General features: G+C 45.6%; 1 protein-coding gene across 1 annotated transcript in view; it reads left to right on the forward strand.

Annotated features, from left to right (window-relative positions):
• The window catches only part of ZNF317 (zinc finger protein 317), a 371,627-nt gene that overhangs the window by 203,922 nt on the left and 143,676 nt on the right, over nt 1-24,029 (forward strand). Inside the window, exon 2 of the mRNA XM_060181644.1 lies at nt 2,658-2,664. Coding sequence (XP_060037627.1) covers nt 2,658-2,664 — 7 coding nt within the window. The remainder of the gene's footprint in view (nt 1-2,657; nt 2,665-24,029) is intronic.

Consider the following 24,029-nt stretch of genomic DNA (forward strand, 5'->3'; position numbering starts at 1 on the left):
GACAGTGCACAAGGACCCGGGTTCAAGCCCCTGGCTGAGTGCGTACACGTTACCATGTGCAAGGACTTGGGTTCAAGTCCCCAGTCCCCATATGCATAGGGAAAGCTTCACAAGTGGTGAAGCAGGGCTGCAGGTCTCTCTCTCTTTCTCTTATTCTCTATTTACTGTCTCGTCTCTTTGCCTGTTTACAAAATAAATAAATACATAAATAAATTTACTGTAGGGGCCAGGTAGCGGTGCCCCTGGTTAAGGACACACATTACAGTACGCAAGGACCTGAGTTCAAGCCCCAGGTCCCCACCTGCAAGAGGAAAGCAGGTTAAAGCAGGTTTATAGGTGTTTTTCTTTTGTCTCTTCCTCTCTATATCCCCTTACCTCTTGATTTCTCTTCATCCCACTAATAAAGGAAGGAAGGAAGGAAGGAAGGAAGGAAGGAAGGGAGGAAGGAAGGAAGGAAGGGTGGATGGATGGAATGGCGGGCTGGCTGCTGGGGATGGTAGATTCATAGTACAGGCACTGAGCTTCAGTGATAAGCCTGGTGGCAAGAAAGAAAGGGGGTAGAGAAAGAGAGAAGAAAAAAGAGGAGGAGGAGGAGGGGGAGGAGGAGGAGGAAGGGCAAAAGGAAGAGGAGAATGAGGAAGAGGACAAGGAGGAAAAGGAAAGAAGGAAGGAAGGGAGGAAGGGAGGAAGAGAGGGAAAGACACCCATAACCCTGCTTCACTGTTCGTGAAACTTTCCTCCTGCAGGTAGGTAAGAACTGGGGACTTGAAACCTATTATTATTAACTTTTAAATGTTGTATTTAAACAAAAGAGAGAGAGGCCAAAGACCTGCTCAGCTCTGGCTGATGGTGGTTCTGGGGAGTGAACCTCAGAGCCTCAGGCAGGAAAGGCTTTTGTATAACTGTCATACTATTTCCCCAGCCCCTTGGAAGTTTTTTTTTTTTTAATTTATTTTATTTTAAAAAGGAGAGAAACCGGGGAGTCGGGCTGTAGCGCAGCGAGTTAAGCGCAGGTGGCACAAAGCACAAGGACCGGCATAAGGATCCCGGTTCGAACCCCGGCTCCCCACCTGCAGGGGAGTCGCTTCACAGGCGGTGAAGCAGGTCTGCAGGTGTCTGTCTTTCTCTCCTCCTCTCTGTCTTCCCCTCCTCTCTCCATTTCTCTCTGTCCTATCCAATAACTACAACAATAAAACAACAAGGGCAACAAAAGGGAATAAATAAATAAAATAAAAATAAAAATAAATTTAAAAAAAAAAGAGAGAAACCAGAGCCCTGCTCAGCATTGGCTGATGGTGGTGCAGCGGACTAAACCTGAGACATTGGAACCTCAGGTGGGAACATCTTTTTTTTTTTTTTTGCTGTCTCTCCCATCCTCCTCCTCCTCTTCCTTCCATTATTATTATTATTGTTATTTCCCTCCACGGTTGTCATTGGTGCTTGGTGCCTGCACTACAAATCCACTGCTCCTGGTGACCATTTTCTCCATTTTATTGGATAGGATAGAGAGAAATTGAGAGAGGTGGGGGAGACAGAGAGGGAGAGAAAAAGAGAGACACCTTTAGACGTGCTTCACTGGGGGGGCGGGGCTCGAACCCAGGTCCATTCTCAAGTCCTTGTGCTTAGTACTATGTGCGCTTAACTGGGTGCACTGTTGTCCAGACCTCTTATTATGATTATTATTATTATTTAAAAATATATTTATTTATTTCCCCTTTTGTTGCCCTTGTTTTTGTTGTTGTTGTTATATTGTTCTTGTTGTTGATGTCATCATTGTTGGATAGGACAGACAGAAATGGAGAGAGGTGGGGAAAACAGGGAGGGGAAGAAAGACAGACACCTGCAGACCTGCTTCACCACCTGTGAAAAGACTCCCCTGCAGGTGGGGAGCCGGGGTTCGAACCGGGATCCTTATGCCGGTCCTTGTGCTTTGCGCCACCTGCGCTTAACTCGCTGCGCTACAGCCCGACTCCCCGATTTCTCTCCTTTTTAAAATAAAATAAATTAAAAAAAAAACTTCCAAGGGGCTGGGGAAATAGTCTGTGAAGCGACTCCCCTGCAGGTGGGGAGTCGGGGGCTCAAACTGGGATCCTTACGCGGGTCCTTGCACTTTGCACCATGTACGCTTAACTTGCTGCGCTACCGCCTGGCTCCCTATAATTATTTTTTAAACAACAATTAACAGCAGAGTCCCTGGCGTCCTGCCTCTGTGAGGTCTCCATGGCCCCAGCTCACCACAAAACAGGTGCAACTGTCAATATTGTCTGAGCAGAGGTGGGGAGAAGGAAACAGGTGTCAGAGAATTTGATGCCAAATATCCCCGGGACACTCTGGATGACAAAGCTGGGCGTCACCTGCACCACCCACCTCACCCCGAGTCCAGTCCCAGCCCTGCCTTGAGTGGCACCATCATGCCCGAGGGTGGGTCTCTGCCAGCTCAGTTGACACCATTGGAGCCTATTAATCTAAAATGTCCACACTTGAGGTAGCTGGGCAGGGCTGCGGGAAACCTGGAACTACCAGGAGAAACTTGGGCCAAAGTGTTCTGCTGACAATAGACTCTCTCTCTCTCTCTCTCTCTCTCTCTCTTGTTTAAATAGAACATTTAAAAGTTAATAATAATAGGGTTCAAGGCCCAAGTTCCTACCTACCTGCAGGAGAAAAGTTTCATGAACAATGAGGAAGAGTTATGGGTGTCTTTCTCTCTCTTCCTTCCTTCCTCCCTTCTTTCCTTTTCTCCTTGGGGAGAAAGAGATATGAGGGTGTGGGGGAGATAGTAGAGACCCTGATTCAGGGGAGTCACCAACTCCTTGGCACTGTGATAAGTAGTATCACATTAAACGGGGGGGTGGAATTAGGTTGAAACATGCAGAAGAAACTGAACCACTATATTTCAACAAACACAAAAGTAAATTCCAAATGCATCAAAGACTTGCATGTTGGATCTGTAACTATCAAATACTTAAAGGAAAATATTGGCAAGACTCTTTTCCACATAAATTTTAAAGGCATCCAATTACAAAGAAGACTAGAGCAAAAATAAACCAGTGGGGCTACCTCACTGAAAAGCTTCTGCACGGCAAAAAGAAACCATTACTTAAACCAAGAGACCCCTCACAGAATGGGAGAAGATCTTTACATGCCAGACATCAGACAAGAAGCTAATAACCAAAATATATAAAGAGCTCACGAAACTCAGCAACAACAACAATAAAAAAATGGCCCCATCCAAAAATGAGGAGAGGACATGGACAGAATATTCACCACAGAAGAGATCCAAAAGGCCAACAAACATATGAGGAAATGCTCCAAGTCATGGGTTGTCAGAGAAATGCAAATAAAGACAACAATGAGATACCACTTTACTCCTGTGAGAATGTCATGCATCAGAAAAGGTAACAGTAGCTGGAGAGGGTGTGGGGACAAAGGAACCCTCCTGCACTGCTGGGGGGGGGGGATGTCAGTTGGTCCAACCTCTGTGGAGAACAGTCTGGAGAACTCTCAGAAGGCTAGAAATGGATCTACCCTATGATCCTGCAATTCCCCTCCTGGAGATATATCCTAAGGAAACCAACACATCCATCCAAAAAGATCTGTGTACACATAAGTTCTTGGCAGCACAATTTGTAATAGCCAAATGAGGGCTGAGAAAGTTGTAGTCTGTATACACAATGGAATACTACTCAGCTGTTAAAAATGGTGACAACACACCTTCTTCCCCTCATCTTGGACGGAGCTTGAAGGAATCATGTGAAGTGACATTAGCCAGAAAGAGAAGGATAAAGATGGGATGATCTCACTCATAGGCAGAAATGGAGAAATAAGAACAGAAAGGGAAACACAGAACTTGGACTGGAGTCGGTGTATTGCACCAAACTAAAAGAGTCTGGAGGGGGCAGAGAGGAGGGTTTTCAAGTCCTGGGACATGATGGCAGAGGAGGACCTAGTGGGGGTTGAATTGTGATGTGGAAAACTGGGAAATGTTATGCATGTACAAACTATTGTATTTTACTGATGACTGGAAACTACTTCTTCTTCTTCTAGCGTTTGCCCTTCTTCCGTAGCCAGTCAACAGCGTCAGGTTGAGCCTGATGTCAAGTTTCGAGACCTCCTTTGAATCTGGAGAGGTGGCAGTCGTTGACTATGTGGGTCATAGTCTGTCTGGAGCCGCAGGGGCAGTTCAGGTCGTCTCTGGCTCCCCAGCGATGGAACATAGCGGCGCACCAGCCATGGCCTGTTCGATAGCGATTGAGGAGGGCCCCATCATAACGTGCCAGGTCAAAGCCGGGTTGAAACCACTGATCCCCCATGAAAGAAATTAAAAAAAAAAAAAAGCTCTTGGGCCCTGACTTCAACCAGGTTAAGTGTTTCTTCCCTGTTCTCTCTTTCTAGGACTATCATGTAAGCAATATGTAAGTCAGCTCCAAGCCTTTCTTTCTTTCTTTCTTTCTTTCTTTCTTTCTTTCTTTCTTTCTTTCTTTCTTTCTTTCTCTTATTTTTATTTCTTTTAAATATTTTTATTTATTTATTATTGGGTAGAGAAAGAAATTGAGCGAAGGAGGGAGAGAGTCAGACAGACACCTGCAGCCCTGCTTCACCACTTGTGAGGCTCTCCCCCTGCAGGTGGGGACCAGGGGCTCGAACCTGGGTCCTTGTGCACTGAATTGTGTGTGCTCAACCAGGTGTGCCACCGCTTGGTTCCTTCTTTCTCTCTTCTTTTTCTCTACCTTTCTCTCTCTCTGTCTGTCTCTCTCTTTCTCTTTGCCTAACATGTTTTGTTTTCAATAAAAGTTTAATTTACCTGAAAAAAAAGGACCTCAGAAAGTAAAAAAAAAAAAAAAAGGGGGAGCATTCTTCTTTGATATAAATAGATTTCATAAGGAGTCGGGTGGTAGCGCAGCGGGTTAAGCACATGTGGCACGAAATGCAGGGACCAGCATAAGGATCCCGGTTCGAGCCCCCTGGTTCCCCACCTGCAGGGGAGTCGCTTCACAGGCGGTGAAGCAGGTCTGCAGGTGTCTGTCTTTCTCTCCCCCTCTCTGTCTTCCCCTCCTCTCTCCATTTCTCTCTGTCCTATCTAACAATGACGACATCAACAACAACAGCAATAATAACTACCACAAAAATAAAAAACAACAAGGGCAACAAAAGGGAAAATAAATAAATTAAAATTTAAAAAAAAATTAAAAATAAATAAAAAATAAATAGATTTCATGATTGTCATTTTTTTTTTACTGTCTTTTCAAAAATACTGATTTATTCCATGCTAGGACAGAGAGAAGTTGAGAGGGGATGGGGATACACAGATATAGAAGCAATCAGGCCAGTGGCGTACCTGGTTAAACACATATGGTACAGTGCACAAGGACCCGGGTTCAAGCCCCTGCCCCCCCCATCTGCAGGGGGGAAGATTCACAAATGGCAAAGCAGGACTGCAAGGCTTGCTCTCTCTCTGTCTCTGTCTCTCTCTCTCTCCCTCCCCTCTCAATTTCTCTCTGTCTCTATCGAATAACATATATATTTTGCCTCCAGGGTTATTGCTGGGATTCGATGCCTTTGCTATGAATCCACTGCTCCTGGAGGCCATTCCCCCCCCCCCATTTTGTTGCCCTTGTTAAAGTTGTTATTGTTGTTATACCTGTTGTTGTTGTTGGACAGGACAGAAATCGAGAGAGGAGGGGAAGACAGAGTAGAAAAAGACAGACACCAGCAGACGTGCTTCACTGCTTGTGAGGCGACTCCCCTACAGGTGGGAAGCCGGGGACTTGAACCAGGATCCTCAGGCCGGTCCTTGCACTTTGTGCCATGTTCACTTAACCAGCTGTGCTACTGCCCAGTCCATTTTAAAGAGAGAGAGAGACAGACAGACAGACAGACAGACAGAGAGAGAGATATCTGAAGCCCTGCTTCACCACTCATGAATCTTTCCCCCCTGAAGGTGTGGACCAGGGGGCTCGAACCCAGGTCTTTGTCCTTGGTAACATATGCACTCAGTCAGGTATATCACTGCCCAAGTCCTTTATCTATTTATTCATTTATTTAATTTTTAGTTAGAAGCAGAGGCAGAGACACACAGAGAGAGAAACCACAGCAGGGCTGGGGAGATAATACAGTGGTTTTCTGCAAAAAGACTCTCCTGCCTGAGGCTCTGAGGTCCCAGGTTCAATCCCCAGCACCACCAGTCAGAGTTGAGCCAGGGCTCTAGTCTCTCTCTCTCTCTCTTACAGATTTGTTTATTTACTTATATTGGATAGAGACAGAGAAATTGAAAGAGGAGGGGGAGATAGAGGGAGAGAGACAGACACCTGCAGCCCTGCTTCACCACTGGTCTTGGAACATGATGGCAGAGGTTTGAACCCAGGTCCTTGCTCACTGTGTGTGAGTTTAACCCTCTCAAATAAAACAAATACAAAGCATTTGGGGTGGGGAGGAACCACAGCACCAAAGCGTGGTCCAATGTGGTGGGGGCAAGGGCTCGACCCTGAGTCGTGCACCTGGCAAAGCAGACCCCCCTTCTGTCTTCCCCTCCTCTCTCCATTTCTCTCTGTCCTATCTAACAACAACAACAACGACTGGGTCTGCGCGAATGAGTTCTCGGGTCCTTTATCTCCAGCTGTTGGTATCTACCCATCTGTATCTGTATTGGTATTTTAACTTTTTTTTTTATAAATATTTATTTTATTTATTTATTCCCTTTTGTTGCCTTGTTGTTTTATTGTTGTAGTTATTGTTGTTGTCGTTGTTGGATAGGACAGAGAGAAATGGAGAGAGGAGGGGAAGACAGAGAGGAGGAGAGAAAGATAGACACCTGCAGACCTGCTTCACCGCCTGTGAAGCGACTCCCCTGCAGGTGGGGAGCCAGGGTTCGAACCGGGATCCTTATGCCGGTCCCTGTGCTTTGCGCCACCTGCGCTTAACCCGCTGCGCTACAGCCCGACTCCCGGTATTTTAACTCTTGGGGTTGTTTTTCCTCAGAGAAGGAAGAGATGCAGAGGGAGAAGGAGAAGGGGAGAGGGAGAAGAGGAGGGGGAGGGGGAGAGGGAGAAGGAAAGAGGGAGAGGGAGAGAAGGGAGAGGGAGAAAGAGAGGAAGAAGGGGAGAGGGAGAGGAAGAAGAAGAGAAGGAGATGGAAAGAGGGAGAGGGAGAGAAAGGAGAGGGAGAAGGAGAGAGGGAGAGGGAGAAGGAGAGGGAGAAGGAGAGAGGGAGAGAGAAAGAAGGGAGAGGGAGGAGAGAGGGAGAGAGGGAGAAAGAGAAGGGGAGAGGGAGAGAGGGAGAGAGGGAGAGGGAGAGGGAGAGGGAGAGGGAAAGAGTTATGCAGCACCAAATCTTGCTTCAATGTATGAGGTCCCGGCGGGTTGAAACTTGGGTCAGACACCTGGCAAAGTGAGTTACTTTACCCACTCAGGTGAGGTCTTGAGTTCGATCTCTGACATCACCTTGAGCAGAGCAAACCTCCCTGCTCATAAGTAAACAGACTTTAAAAAAAGTAAGAAGACCTGCTCTCCACCTGCAGGGGAGTCGCTTCCCAGGCGGTGAAGCAGGTCTGCAGGTGTCTGTCTTTCTCTCCCCCTCTCTGTCTTCCCCTCCTCTCTCCATTTCTCTCTGTCCTAGCAACAACGAAGACAATAACAACAACAACAAAATGGAAAAAGTGGCCTCCAGGAGCAAGGGATTCATAGTGCAGGCACTGAGCCCCAGCAATAACCCTGGAGGAAAAACAACAACAACAAAGAAACACACACACACACACACACACACACACACACACACTAGAGCACCTGGTTGAACGCACATGTCACCATGCACAGAACCCAGGTTCCAACCCCCAGTCCCCACCTGCAGGGGGAAAGCTTCCTGAGTGGTGAAGCAGAGCTGCAGGTCTCTGTCTCTCTCCCTCTCTATCCTCCCCTCCTCTCTCATTTTTCTCTGTCCTATCAGATAAAATAGAAAGAAAAAATGGTCTCCAGTGGTGGATTCGTAGTGCAAGCACCAAGCCCCAGTGATAATATTGGCAGGTATAAAGAAAGAAGCAAAAGAGAGAAGGAAAGAAAGAAAGAAGACAGAAAACTACTTGAATTACTGATTTATTGCTCATAGAAGCTTCCCCCCCTGGGAAGGTGGGGGCTGGGGGCTTGAACCTGGCTCTTTACACTCAGTTGAGTGCACCCAATTCCCACACACGTTAATTTGATTTAACTTAATTTTCTACCAGAGCCCTGCTCAGCTCTGGCTTGAGGTGGTGCTAGGGACTGAACCTGGGACTTTGGAGCCTCAAGAATAAAAGTTCCTTTTTTTCTTTTTGCATAACCACTATACTATCTCCCTAAGTCCTTATTTAATTTTTTAAATAAAAGTAATATCAAGAAAAGCAGAGAGAGACCAGAGCCCTGCTCAGCTCTGGCTGATGGTGGTGCCACCTGAGCTTCTGGGACCTGAGAGCTTCAGGCAGGAAAGTCTTTTTCTTAGCAATATATTATTTATTTAAGAGAGAGATAGATGATGAATAGATAGATAGATAGGTAGGTAGATATATAGTAGATACATGGGGGGGGGGAGAGACACCAGAGCCCTGCTCAGCTCTGACTGATGGTGGTGCTGGGCATTGAGCCTGGGGCCTCAGAACCTCAGGCAGGAGGGTCTTTTTGAAGAATCATGATGCTGTCTCCTCTGTTCCTATTTTTTGGTTCCTGTTCACCAACCATCTTGTCTCACTTTATGTCTCGCCACCTTCCAGCCACCAAGTTGCAGATGTTACCATGACACCAACCTGACTTCCCTTGGGCAGACGACATCACCAATGTGTCCTGAAGCCCCACCTCTTCAGAGCCCTGTCCCACTAGGAAAAGATAGAAACAGACTGTGGGGGGGGGGGTGGACCCACCTGCCAATGTCTATGCCCAGTGGAGAAGCAATTACAGAAGCCAAAACTCCCACTTTCTGCACCCCCAAAAACAACTTTGACCCATATTCCCAGTGGGGGGAGAAGTAATAGGAGGAAGAAAAAAAGAGGGGCCTGAACTCCAGCTCCATCAGGACCCAGACAGAGAGAGAGAGAGAGAGAGGAAAAAAAAAGGAGAGAAATATTTGGATGTAGTAAAATGGTCACGAGTGGCTTGGAGGGGAAGAGAGAACTGAGCATGGAAGGAAAAGGGGGGGCAATTATGTACAAATGTAGACAAATTGTTGTAGAGATGACAGTTAACCCACATCTGTAACCTTGGGGAACCACGGTGGGTTTGCAATGGAAGGACTTGGGATTCAGAAGTCTGGTGGTAGGAACTGTGTGGAACTCTACACAGTGGACTTGTGATTCTGTAAATCAATATTAAATCACTAATAAAAAATAATAAAAGGAAGAAAAAAAAAAGAACCATGATGCTGTCTTTCCCACTGCCCCATATATGGAAATGATAAAATCTTACTTCTTTGTTTAATTTGTTTAAGAGAATCTGAGCTTTTGGAAAAGAGTAGGTAGGGCCAAACCAGGGGTTGGGGTGGGAAGAAGTGATGAAAGATGCCCAGTGTCTCACCTCAGGGGGACAATGGTACTGACACGGTATGTGCCATGTTCGTTTTCAAAACCGTTTGTTCCTGTCACGCCCCTGGAAGGAAACCAAGACTGTGATTGCAACAGACCATCCATCCTCGCTCACAGTTGAGTTTCTCAACCCTGTGCTTATTGACACAGTGAATAGGAAAATTCTTCTCCTTCTCCTTCTCCTTCTCCTTCTCCTTCTCCCTCTCCCTCTCCCTCTCCCTCTCCCTCTCCCTCTCCCTCTCCCTCTCCCCTTCCCCTTCCCCTTCCCCTTCTCCTTCTTCTTCTTTTATAAAGTCTTAAATAGTCTATGGCATTTTTTTATATTTATTTTCCCTTTTGTTGCCCTTATTGCTTTTTTATTGTTGTTATTATTGATGTCGTCGTTGTTGGATAGGACAGAGAAAAATGGAGAGAGGAGGGGAAGACAGAGGGGGAGAGAAAGACAGACATCTACTGACCTGCTTCACTGCCTGAGAAGCGACTCCCCTGCAGGTGGGGGAGCGGGGTGGGGGGGGGACAGAACTGGGATCCTGCCACCGGTCCTTCCGCTTCACGCCACATGCGCTTAACCCGTTGCGCTACCAACTCCTGAGAATTCTCCTTCTCCTTCTTCCTCCTCTTCCTCTCCTTCTCCTCCTTCTCCTTTCTTCTTCTCCTTCTTTCTTCTCCTCCTCCTCCTTCTTCCTCTTCTTCTTCTCCTTCTTCTTCCTCCTCTTCTTCTTCCTCTCCTGTCCTCAAATTCTCTTTACTCGGGAATTGGACGGTAGCACAGCAGGTTAAGCGCACATGGTGTGAAGTTCAAGGATCCCTGTTCGAGCCCCCGGCTCCCCACCTGCAGGGGAGTCGCTTCACAAGCGGTGAAGCAGGTCTGCAGGTGTCTGTCTTCTCTCCCCCTCTCTGTCTTCCCCTCCTCTCTCCATTTCTCTCTGTCCCATCCAACAACGATGACATCAACAACAACAATAATAATAACCACAACAAACAACAACAAAGGCAACAAAAGGGAAAAAAATAAATGAATAAATATTAAAAAAAGAAAAGATCATGTACATAGAGAAAGTATCATTTGTGCATCCATTTGAATATGTAAGCCCTCTATTAAATAATACTTTTAAAATATGGTATTGACTCATAATTAATACACCACGCGCATTCAAAGCTATGCAGAGTCCTTATGCATATAAGTAAAAAAATACAAAATAATTAGAAACTTGAATAATAGAACACATGTGTATGGAAAAGAGCCTCCACTGACTAGGATCCCATGACCACACCTGAAGTATACATTTGGCAGAGTTTAGCAAACCGCCAATCAACCTACAAATCAAGCATCACCCGCAAGAAATATTTGGATGTAGTAAAAGAAATTTACTAGGGAGTTTGGCCTACATGCTGGTATGTATGCTTAGAAAAACATGTTCTCGGGGTCGGGTGGTAGCGCAGTGGGTTAAGCGCACATGGTGTGAAGTTCAAGGATCCCTGTTCGAGCCCCCGGCTCCCCATCTGCAGGGGAGTCGCTTCACAAGCGGTGAAGCAGGTCTGCAGGTGTCTATCTTTCTCTCCCCCCTCTCTGTCTTCCCTTCTTCTCTCCATTTCTCTCTGCCCTATACAACAACAACAACATCAATAACAACAATAAAACAACAAGGGCAACAAAAGGGAATAAATAAATATTTTTAAAAAACAAAACACAACAAAAACATGTTCCAGAGTTTTAAAACAGGGAGAGAAATCTACCTTCTATTACTAGCTGTCAGACAAAATACAGTAGGATAAGCGTGATGGAGACCAGGCTTATAAGCACACACAAAAAAATTCGAATTATTGCCAAGTTAAGAGATTAGCGTTCAGTTAAGTGGCTAATTTCTGGAACCATCCGTTCCACCCCGGTTCCATGGCTGCCAGTTCTTAGCAACATCGCCCCGCCAGATATTCGTCGGGATGCGGCATCATCTAAGTTCATTTCCCACGTCTACGCTCAACCGGACCTGCCAATATACGCGGATATCTTCGCCCACCCTGTCCAACGCTTGACGTCTCGTCACCCAATCTGGTCCCCTACGCCTACACTGAACTTCTCTGTTCCAGACTCTTGGAAACAGAGTTGGCAGTCAGCTGAGGTAAAGAACAAACACCTCATCACAGACCCCTGCGAGCGTCAACCCGGCTTTGACCTAGCACATTATGACTGGGCCCTCCTCAATCACTATCGAACAGGCCATGGCCGGTGCGCCGCTATGTTCCATCGCTGGGGAGCCAGAGACGACCCGAACTGCCCCTGCGGCTACAGACAGACTAGGACCCACATAGTCAACGACTGCCACCTCTCCAGATTCAAAGGAGGTCTCGAAACTTTACATCAGGCTCAACCTGACGCTGTTGACTGGCTACGGAAGAAGGGCAAACGCTAGAAGAAGTAGAAGAAGTTAAGTGGCCTCAGAAATCTTTCTGAAAAAAGTGAAAACTGAGCTAGTGACACCAATAGGTACCTGGTTAAAAAAGTTATGGCGTAGATGTATTGCACTAAAGTCAAAGACTCTGGGGTGTGTGTGTGTGCAGGGTGGAGAATACAGGTCCAAAAGGGATGACAGAGAACCTACTTGGGGTTGTACTGTTATATGGAAAACTGAGAAATGTTATGCATGTACAAACTATTGTATTTAATGTTGACTGTAAAACATTAATCGTCCAATAAAGAAATTTTTTAAAAAGAAAGAAAACAGAAATGTTACACATGTCCCAATGACTACATTTTACTGTCAAATGAAAGCCATTAATCCCTCCCAATAAAGAAAGGGGGGGGGAAAGGTATATTGGACTAGGGCACCAAAGTAAAAACCCTGGGTTGAGGGTGAGGGTGGATGCTCAGCTTCACGGGGGGGGGGGGGGTGGGACACAGTCTTTTGGTGGTGGGAATGGTGTTTCTGTACACTCCTATTAATTTGTAGTCATATAAATCACTAATTAATACGAGTGGGGAAAATTGATTGAATGTCTCAAACTTTTTATATCACAGACTGAGTCTTTTAAATACATAGGCTGAGTTGTTGATATATTGACTCTCTTAAAAGCTTAGACAAGGGAGAACAGAAGCAACCGGTGATACAGCTATATACAAATCATGTCAAAGGACATAAAAATAGGGTGATGTTGTGTATGATACAGCAAATCCTAACAATGGATATTTCAAAGTTAGCCCAATTATCAAATAATGTGATTATAACAATAACTATCTGCTGTCTTCTTAAACCCTAAGGCAGCAGGAACCTCACATTTCCACTATAGAGCCTATATTTCCCCCAGTCCTGGAACCTCTAGGGTGGGGCTCACTTTACTGCATGCTTCTCTCAATTCATACCAAATGATACTGCATCTGCTGATGCCAACCTAATCAATGCAACAAGTACCACCTCAGCATGCTTCACTTCAGACTGTGTCCAGAGACATCAGACATGGAATGTCAACCCTTCAGCCTCATTACTCGGGTGAGACCTTTCCTTTCATAGGATTCTCTAATTCCATTCCAGGTGGTTCACTTCCTAACAAAGTCCCAAAACCTAGATATAGACCAGGCCCCAGGAGATAGGGCATATGTTCACACATATCCATAAATTAGGGCAAAATATATACCTGGAAGCAAAAATACACAGTAGTCTGTAGTGAGTCAGTATCAAGTTCCTAATGAAATAGTGTCTACTTAGACTTAGATACCCTCCTCACCTACTTCCTATTACAGTTCTCTCCCTCACTCCAAAGCTAACCTTATCAAAGCAAGAACTGCAAAAGCTGAATAAGGCCAAGAGACTGGCATACTTTAATGATGACTCTTTAGTCACTATCAGGCCACCCCATCAGCTGGGGCCCTAATCGGGGAGTCCTGAGATTCCCAAACAGACATGATGGGCCTAGACCTCAAATAAATCCCTCTCTCCATTGTTATCAGTCATCTCTGTCAGGAACAACACAATAGACCCCTTTGTGGGTCCCCATAGGACCTTTTCCTCAACTTGGATCAGCCACGGTAATGTTCCATCCTCTGAAGGGAAAATGGACAACATACTCTATGCTACACCTGAGGAAGATGGGTCCTGATATTGGGGCAGCTTGGAATGTTCCTACTCGTGACCACAGACTGTAAGCTCAGATCTACAGGGATACAGAGGTCACATAGGCTCCTAAGCTGAATATGGGCCCCAGATCACATCAGATCGATGGGTTTTACAGTCAACAATGTTTATACCCCTTTCCCATATAAAGAAGCTACTCTCAGGAGTCAGGCGGTAGCGCAGCAGGCTAAGCGCACGTGGCACAAAGCTCAAGGACTGGAGGAAGGAACCCGGTTCGAGCCCCTGGCTTCCCACTTGCAGGGGAGTCGCCTCACAGGCAGTGAAGCAGGTCTGCAGGTGTCTGTCTTTCTCTCCCCCTCTCTGTCTTCCCCTCCTCTCTCCATTTCTCTCTGTCCTATCCAACAATAACAATGACAACAATAACAACTACAACAAGTTCAACAGGGGCAACAAAATGGGGAAAATGGCCTCCAGGAGCAGTGGATTCATAATGCAGGCACCAAGCCCCAGTGATAACCCTGGAGGCAAAAATAATAATAATAATAATAATTAAAAAATAAAAGTTTTTTTTTAAAAAGAAACTACTCTCTTTCCTGACCCAGCTTTCTGGTCCTTTTTCCAGCCATGACATCATCTCCCCAGACAATAACTTGTATCCACTTGCTTATCAGATTTCAGACTCAGGGGAAAAAAGAAAAAGAAAAAAAACTAGTATAGCCACAGTCCCTTTGGAATATAACTAAAATATGCCTACTAGCTATCTACAAAATGGAGGACCCCCCCAACTCTTCATCTGCACTATTCCAGCCTTTAGACCTTTAGATCCATGATTGGTCAACAACTTATTTGGCTTTGTATGTTAACACTCTTGTCAACTACCAGGTTCCAGATGCCAGCATGATGCCGACCAGACTTCCCTGGACAGACAACCCCACCAATGTGTCCTGGAGCTCCACTTCCCCAGAGCCCTGCCCCACTAGGGAAAGAGAGAGGCAGACTGGGAGTATGGATCGACCTGTCAACACTTGTGTTCAGCAGGGAAGCAATTACAGAAGCCAGATCTTCGACTTTCTGCATCCCACAATGACCTTTGGTCTATACTCCCAGAGGGTTAAAAAATAAAAAAGCTATCCAGGGAGGGGATGTGATACAGAGTTCTGGTGGTGGGAATTGTGTGGAATTGTACCCCTCTTATCCTATGGTTTAATCAATTTTTGCTTTTTATAAATAAAAAAAATTAAAAATAACAAAAAAGAAGGTATGAAGTATATATTCCATGGAATACTACACTGCAATCAAAAAAGACCATATTGCATCCTTTGGGACAAAACAGATGGAACTGGTTATGGGATTATGGAGATGAGGTTTAACGAAATAAGTCAAGAGGTGAAAGACAACTTCCAGAGGGTTCTACTCCTATGTGGTATCTAGAGAACTGAAACACAGGGGCCGGGTGGTGGCGCACATGTTACAATGCTTAAGGACCGAAGTTTAAGGCCCCTGTCCCTCACCTGCAGGGGGAAAGCTTCACAAGTGGTGAAGCAGGGCTGCAGATGCCTCTCTGTCTCTCTCCCTCTCTACCTACCCCCTTCCTCTCAATAATTGGCTGTCTCTATTCAATACATAAATAAAGATAATTAAAAAAAAACAGAAGTGGAACACATGAACTTGCAAAAGAAAACACTTTATCTTGCATATGTATGCTATGCCAAAGTGTGCTGAGAGAGACAGTCAAAGACAGATAGACAGACAGAGACAGAGAGAGAGAAGCTGGCTGGTGGTGCACCTGGCTGAGCGAACATGTTACGATGCACAAGGAGCTGGGTTCAAGCCCCCAGTCCCCACCTGCAGGGAAAAAGCTTCACGAGTGGTCAAGCAGGGTTTCAAATGTCTCTCTCTCTGTCTCTCTCTCTCTGTCTCCCTCTTCTCTCAATTCCTCTCTGTCTTATCCAATAAAATAGGAAAAAATGGCCACCAGGAGCAGTGGATTTGTAGTGCTGACAATGAGCCCCAACGATAACCCTGAAGGCAAAAAAAAAAAGTAAGACTCTACTTCTCATTAGAGAAATGCAAATGAAAACTACACTGAGATTCCATCTCACACATGAGAGAAGGGCTTCCATCCACAAACCAAGAAAGGACAGGTGTTGGAGAGGCTGTGGAGAAAAGGGAACTTCTGCTTCATGCTGGTGGGAATGCAGACTGGGGCAGCCCCTTTCGAAGACTGCTTGGAGAGTCCTTCTTCTTCTAGCGTTTGCCCTTCTTCCGTAGCCAGTCAACAGCGTCGGGTTGAGCCTAAACTAAACAGATAAAAATGGGGTGGTCCAGGAGGTGGCGCAGTGGGTAAAGCACTGGATTATCAACTATGAGGTCCCGAGCTCAATCCCTGGCAGCACATAGTCCAGTGATGGCTGGTTCCTTCTCTATCTCCTCCCATCTTTCTCATGAATAAAGAAATTCTAGGGAGTCGGGCGGTAGCACAGCGGGTTAAGAGCATGTGGCGCAAAGTGCAAGGATGGGCGGAAGGATCCCAGTTCGAGCCCCCAGCTCCCCACCTGCAGGGGAGTCGCTTCACAGGCAGTGAGGCAGGTCTGCAGGTGTCTGTCTTTCTCTCCCCCTCTCTGTCTTCCCCTCCTCTCTCCATTTCTCTCTGTCCTAGCCAACATCAATGACAACAACAACAACAAAGGGCTACAAAAGGGAAAACAAATATTAAAAAAAGAAATTTAAAAAAAAATAAATAAATAAAAATGGAAGTATCTTATGACCCAGTGAGACCACTCTTTGACATTTATCCAGACTCAAACACTAATTTGAAGGAATATATGCACCCGTGTTCATAGCTGCATTATTCACAACAGCCAAAGAGTGGACGCAGCCTAGATGTCCATCATCAGATGACTGGCTAAAGGAGGCATGGAATAATATTTAACCCCCGTGGAATACTACTTTGCCATCAAAAATGATGATGGTGTGTCCTTTGAACTGGAGGTGATAATGTTTAGCGAAATAAGCAAAAGCGATGAAAGACACTGGGTGGTTTTGCTCAACTGTGGAATCTAGAGATCTGATACACATGAACTAGCAGAAGAACAAAAGAAAGAAGGAAAGAGAGAGAGAGAGAGAGAGAGAAAGAAAGAAAGAAAGAAAGAAAGAAAGAAAGAAAGAAAGAAAGAAAGAAAGAAAGAAAGGAAGAAACTATCTCTAAAAATTTGAAAGAACTATGTAGGTTACTATTGGGAGGAGGAGGATGGGGCACAGAAAGTTGGTGCTGAATAAGATATTCCCCACCCTGTAATCCTACAACATTCTAACCCCAAAAATAATCACAAATAATTTTTTAAGGTCTCTGTGTGAAAAACTAATATAACAACACTAAAACTAAGCAGAAGATTCTCTTTTGCAAGTCAGTCTTTTTCTTCTTCTCCTTCTCCTTCCTTCTCCTTCCTTCTTCTCCTTCTTCCTCTTCTTCTCCTCCTCCTCCTCCCCCTCCCCCTCCTCTTCCCCCTCTTCCTCCTCCTCCTCCTCCTTGTTGGTTGTCTCCTGGGCTTCACTGCTCTGGGATGACTTTCAGACACAGACAGAGAGAGATACTTCAGCACCAAAGCTAGCCCCAGTGCAATAAAGACCATGATAGAGCCTGGGGTTCATATGTAATAAAGTAGAGCTACAGATAAATAAATAATAGTGATAATAAAACTATACATATAGGGGGCCAGGTGGTGGTGCACCTGGTTGAGCGCACATGCTACAGTGCACAAGGACCCAGGTTCAAGCCCCCGTCCCCCATCTGCAGGGAGAAAGCTTTGCAAGTGGTGAAGCAGGGCTGCAGGTGTCTCTCTGTCTCTCTCCCTCTCTCTTGCCCCCCTTCTTCTCTCTCGATTTCTGGGTGTCTCTACCCAATAAATAAATACAGATAATAAAAGGTAATAAAATCTATATGTATTTATACTCATATGAATATGACTCCCCATTCAAAGGAAAACAGAGAACAAGTCTGCACATACTTAAATTGAGATTTGAGGAGAGAGAGAGAGAGAGAGAGAGAGAGAGGCAATCCCTGTAAATAAGCTGGAGTTTCTTGTTCGTGCTCTGAGACATGTTCTTTCTGTCAGGCTCAAGCTAGGTGAGACCTGGCTCTGGGCCAGTGTAAAGGCAGAAAAGGAATCTGTTCAGGGAAGTCCCAGGCAGAGACCAAACTGCTTCCTCTTTTTTCTTTCTCTCATCCCCTCCTCTTCCTTCTCCTCCTCCTTTTTTTTCTTTTTCTTTTTTTACCAGAACACTGCTCAGCTCTGGCTAATGGTGATGCAGGAGACTGAACCTGGGCCTTTTAGAGTTTCAGGCAGCAGAGTCTCCTTGCAGAACCATTATGCTATATACCCCCTCCCCTCTTTCTTCTCTTATTTTTCTTTCTTTCTTTCTTCCTTTCTTTTTTAAATTTTTTTAAATCTTTATTTGTTGGATAGAGACAGCCAGAAATAAGAGGAAAGGGGGAGACAGAGAGGGAGAGAGACAGACACTTGCAAGCCCGTTTCACCACTTGTGAAGCTTTCCCCCTGCAGGTGGGGACCGGGGGCTTGAACCTGGGTCCTTGCACACTGTAACATATGTGCTCAACCAAGTGTGCCACCACCTGGCCCCCTCTTTCTTCCTTTTTTTTTTTTTTTTTGCCATGAGGGTTATTACTGTGACTCTGAGCCTGCATGATTCCACAGCTCCAGGGAGATACCATTTAATTTAATTTAATTTAATTTTCATTGATGGGATTAATGGTTTACAGCCAACAGTAAAGAACCTGAAAGCCCTTCCCTAACCCCCCTCCATGCCCAGAGTCCTTTACTTTGATACAATACACCAACTCCAGTCCAAGTTTTGCTTTGTGTTTCCACTTCCTGTTCTTATATTTCAATTTCTATGAGTGAGCTCATCCCATATTCATCCTTCTCTTTCTGACTGATCTCACTTCCCATGATTCCTTCAAGCTCCATCCAAGATGAAGTGAAGATGGTGAATTCACCATTTTTAACAGCTGAGTAGTATTCCATTGTGTATACAGACCTCATCTTTCTCTGCCACTCATCTGTTATTGGACATACTTTCTCTCTCTCTTTCTTTCTTTCTTTCTCTCTCTCTCTCTCTATTTCCAGAGAGAAGGTGAGATTCAGAGAGAGGGAGCTAGAGACAGAGACAATGATAGAGACAGAGAAACACCCAGTACCACTCCACTTAGTGGGTGAATGTGTGTGAAAAAGTTTGTGTTCTATCATTAAGCTCTCTCTTGGCCCTCTGCTTTTCTATATTATTATTACTATTATTATTATTATTATTACCACCTCCAGGGCTATCACTGGGGCTTGGTGCCTGCACTATGAATCCACTGGTCCTGACAGCCATTTTTTTTCATTTTATTGGATAGGACAGAGAGAAATTGAGAGAGGAAGAGGAGATAGAGAGGGGAGAGAGAAGGACAGACACCTGCAGACCTGCTTCACCGCTTGTGAAGCGGCCTCCGCTATGCTACCACCCGACTCCCCTCTTGTCTTTCTGAAATTCACTCATTAACTTTAAGATAGAGACAGAGAGGAAGAAAGTGACAGAAAAAGACCCCAGCAAAGAAACTTCCTCCAGTGCTGTGGAGGCTCGGCTTGAACCTGGGTCTCACCCACAGCAAAGCAGTGTGCATGCTTCAGGTGAACTATTTCACCAGCTTTTTCTGTTTCTGTTTCTGTTTGTTTGTTTGTTTGTTTGTTTTTCCCAGAGCCCTGCTCAGCTCTGGCTGACGGTGGTGCAGGGGATGGAACCGGGGACTTCGGAGCTTCAGGCAGGAACGTCTTTTTGCAGAACAGTTATGCCATCTCCCCCCTTGTTTCAGAATTCTTTGGGTGCCAGACAGAGACACACCAGGTTGAGCACACTGGGTTCAAGTCCCCATTCTCTACCTGCAAGGGGGAGGGGGCTTCATGAGTAGTGGAGCAGGGTTGCAGGGGTCTCTCTGTCTCTGTCTCTCTCCCTCTCTATCTCTCTCTCCTTTCTCAGTTTCTCTCTTCCTATCAAATGAAGAGAAAAAAATAAATAAAAGTAGAGCTTGGCTTCTGGGAGTGGTAGATTCATCATGTAGGCACTAAATCTCTCCCCCTCTGTCTTCCCTTCCTCTCTCCATTTCTCTCTGTCCTAACAACAACAACAACAAAAAAAAATAAGGGCAATAAAAGGGAATAAATAAATAAATATTTAAAAAAAAAGACAAGAGGGTAGGATGCATAGTGTCACCCTGGGCACATGCCCAGACATGCAGGTGTCCTGGGTTCAGGCCCCAGCAACACCTCTGAGCTGTGGTGTCTCTCCCCGGTTTCTCAGAATGAAAAAGGAGCCCGCAATGGGGTGAGATCATGTGTGCACAAGGCTCTGGTTATGAAAGAAAAAAGAAAAGGAGGGTGAAGAGGAGAGAGGAGGGGAGGGGAGGGAAGGAAAATAAAGTAAAAAGAAAGCAGGAGGGAAGAAGGAGAAAGAGAGAAGAAGAAAGATAAAAAGAGAAGAAAGAGAAAAGGAGAAAGAAAGAAGAGAAAAAAAGAAGGGAGGGAGGGAGAGAAAGGAAGATGGGAAAGAAAGAGATGTCTTATTTCTTTTTTAGTTGTCTCTAATTCCTCCTCCTCCTCCTACTATGTCTGTTGTTGTTTTCAGCATCTCTTAATCTCTTTTTGAGATCTCTTACTTCTTTTTTAGTGGTCTCTAATTCGTCCTGGATCTTGCTAATTCTGTCTTCAGCCTCATTGATTGTATTCTCTCTCCCCTCTACTGTTTTCTGGACTTCATCTATTTTGTTACCCTGTTCTGATACTGTTTTAGCTTGTTCATCTACTTGTGTTCTTAGCTCAGCTATTTCAGCTCTCAGCTCTCTAGTAACCTTGAGATAAGTAGTGTTTTCTTCTAGAGTCTCATTGGTTGTTTCTACATTTCTGATGACAATTTGTTCAAACTCTCTACTCACTCCTGTGATTATTTCCTTAACTAGTGTTTGGATGTTGACCTCATTATTTTGTGCTTCAACCTTTGGGGGGCTTTTAGCTGGACTCTTGTCTTGTTTCATTTCTCCAATATTTCTTTTGTTGGTTTAATCATTCTATACAGTATGTTACAATGTCCCTCTCTCAGTACTTTTCAAATTACTGATCACACTTGCCTGGATTGACTTGTGTCTAAGTAAGGTAATTAAAGGGTTCACAGTTGTGGAAGTTGACAGTTGTTTCAATAGTATTTTAGACCCTTAAAAGTTCTTTTTCTTCCTGGTAGGCTATGTCCTGAGGGCTTTTAAACTATAAGTAGGTTTCTTAGCTTAATCACTGACTCCTGACCAAGAGATAAAGCAGGGTGGGGCAGAGATAATCCAGTGGTTATGCAAAGAGACTCTCACAAGCCCCACTGCTAGGCCACCGAGCTAGAGATCTTCTCCTGAGTTTCCTGGTTAGATCTCTGTCCCCTGGTGTCAGCACAGGGCCTCCCTGCTGCTCCAGATTCTGAGGGCAGTAGCAATGGAGACTCACAGTTGCATTTGGTGAGTCTCAGGGGAATCCTCTCCTCCCTTCAGTCTTTTTGTTGGTGAAACAGACTGGAGGTGGTGCCTCAACTGGCAAACCGCTGGACTGTTACCAGCCACTTAATCCCTAGGCTCTTCTCTGTCCATGAGCCAAACGTGTTTGCACTCACTGGTGGTTTGGTGGGTTCCTGAAATTGTTCTAGTCCTGTCTTGTTACAGTCCTAGGTGGTCTCCTCAATGGGAAAGAAAGTAGGAAAGCGGGGAGTCGGGCAGTAGCGCAACGGGTTAAGTGCACATGGTGCAAAGCGCAAGGATCCCGGTTCGAGCCCCCGACTCCCCACCTGCAGGGGAGTTGCTTCCCAGGCGGTGAAGCAGGTCTGCAGGTGTCTGTCTTTCTCTCCCCCTCTCTGTCTTCCCCTCCTCTCTCCATTTCTCTCTGTCCTATCCAACAATGACAACAACAATAATAACTACAACAATAAAAAACAACAAGGACAACAAAAGGGAATAAATAAATATAAAAAAAGAAAGTAGAAAAGAGGAAGGAAAAAAAAATAGAAATAGAGGAAGGAAGGAAGGAAGGAAGGAAGGAAGGAAGGAAGGAAGTGGGGAGAGAGGGAGATGGAAAGGAAGAAGATGGGAAAGAAAGGAAGAAAGAGGAAGGAAGGAGGAAGGAAGTGAGGAAAGAAAAAAAGAAATGGAGAGAAGAAAGAAAAAAGAAAGAGAGGGTGGGGAGAGAAGGAAAGGAAGAAGATGAGAAAGAAAGGCAGGAAGAAAGAGGAAGGGAAGGGGCAGGGTGGTGGCACACCTGGCTGAGCGCACATGTCACTGTGTGCAAGGACCCGGGTTGGAGCCCCCAGTCCCCACCTGCAGGGGGAAAGCTTTGTGAGCGGTGAAGCAGGGATGCAGGGGTCTCTCTCCCTCTCTATCACCCCCTTCCCTCTCAACTTCTGGTTGTCTCTATCCAAATAAATTAAGATAATAATAAAAACATATATATATATATATATATATATATATATTTAAAATCTTAAGAAAAAAAGGGAGGAAGGGAAAAAAGAAAGAAAGAAAGAGATATAGAGGAAAGAAGGAGGAAAGAGAAAGAAAGAGGTAGAAAAAGGGGGAGGAAATTTAAGAAGATGGCAAAGAAAGAGGCAGGCAGGCAGGAAGGAAGAAAGTGAGGGAGGGGAAAAAGTGAGAGAAGGAAAGGCAGCTAGAAAAACAGAACAGGAAAAGAGGAAAAAAATAAAAAAGAGTGAATGCAGGAGAGCTGAGCCCCCACCCCATTCCTGGAGCAAAGACCTGGGGGGAGGGTGTCACCCTCTTTCCAGAATCCCCCTCGTTCTGTAGCATCTGAACAACACGGAGCATTTTCCACATGAGAGACCAGCCTGCAGGCCCCTCCCAGCCCACCTGCCTCTCTGGGGTGTGTGTCCCAAGTCCGCTGGGTCATCTGTCCCCCAAACTGGGAGGTGGGGAGACCATGGGAACAGGAAAGGCTCAGGTTCCCTCCCAGGACACTTTGTCTCTTTCCTGCTGGCCTCTCACACCTGCAGGTGCTCAGGTGTGGGGCTGTCTGTCTGGGAACGGCTCTCTGGGCTGACAGCTTGACCTGGGGTCACCTTCCTGGGACAGCTGCAGGGAGCCAGTCCTGTTTCCCAGAATCTGCCGCGTCCACCTGTAACTGGGGTACTCCTGCCACCCCTGGGAAGTTATTTATTTATTTTAGTTAAAAATTTTTTGTATTATCTTTATTTATATATTGGATAGAGACAACCAGAAACGGAGAGGAAAAGATAGGGAGAGAGAGAGAGACAGAGAGACCCCTGCAGCCCTACTTCACCACTCGCAAAGCTTTCCCCCTGCAGGTGGGGACTGGGGGCTCAAACCCAGGTCTTTGAGCACTGTAACATATGCACTCAACCAGGTGCACCGCCACCCAGCCCCTTATTTATTTTTTTATTGGGGGGGGGGACTGGCTTCCAGTCAACAGTAAATATAGTTGTTGGTCCATGTGTAAAATTTCTCAGTTTTCAGCAAAACACTCCCCCCCCCACCCCAGCCTAGGTTCTCCTCCACCATCCTGCCCCAGGAACTAAAAGTCCCCCCACCCCAGAGTCCTTTGCTTTGGGGCCATACAGCAAACCCAGTCCCAGTTCTGCTTAGTGTTCCCTCTTTCTGGTCTTGTTTCTCAACTTCTGTCCAAAGAGTGAGATCCTCCTACTCTTTTCACTTCCCATGATTCCTTCAAGCTCCATCCCAGAGGAGGTGAAGAAGGCGATTTCATCCTTCGAAAGAGCTGAGTAGGGAGTCGGCGGTAGCGCAGCGGGTTAAGCACACGTAGTGCAAAAGCGCAAGGACCCGGTGTAAGGATCCCGGTTCAAGCCCCTGGCTCCCCACCTGAGGGGAGTTGCTTCACAGGTGGTGAAACAGGTCTGTGTCTTCCTCTCCTCTCTCCACTTCTCTCTGTTCTATCCAACAACAACGACAACAATAAGAAGGGCAACACAAGGAAATAAATATTTTTTAAAAAGAGCTGAACAGTATTCCATTGTGTATATCCCTGACCTAATTGTCTTTTTTTTTTTTTTTAACAAATTTATTATTTTTTTCTTTATTTGTTGGGACAGAGAATTTGAGACAGGGAGGGGAGATAGATAGATAGATAGATAGAGAGGAAGAAAGAGAGGGAGAGAGAGAAGCCCTGCTTCATCCTTGGTGAAGTCCCCCCACCCCCCACAGGTGGGGACCAGGGGCTTGAACTCAGGTCCTTGTGCACTGTGACCTGTGTGTTCAACCACTTGCACCACTGCCCAGTGTCATTTCTGTCTCTATCTTCCTTTCTCTCTTCTTTCTTTTCTTCCTCTTTCCTCCTTCCTCCTTCCTTCTT

The sequence above is a fragment of the Erinaceus europaeus genome, chromosome 23 (genome assembly GCF_950295315.1).
Source record: "Erinaceus europaeus chromosome 23, mEriEur2.1, whole genome shotgun sequence".
In the NCBI taxonomy this organism is placed as follows: domain Eukaryota; kingdom Metazoa; phylum Chordata; class Mammalia; order Eulipotyphla; family Erinaceidae; genus Erinaceus; species Erinaceus europaeus.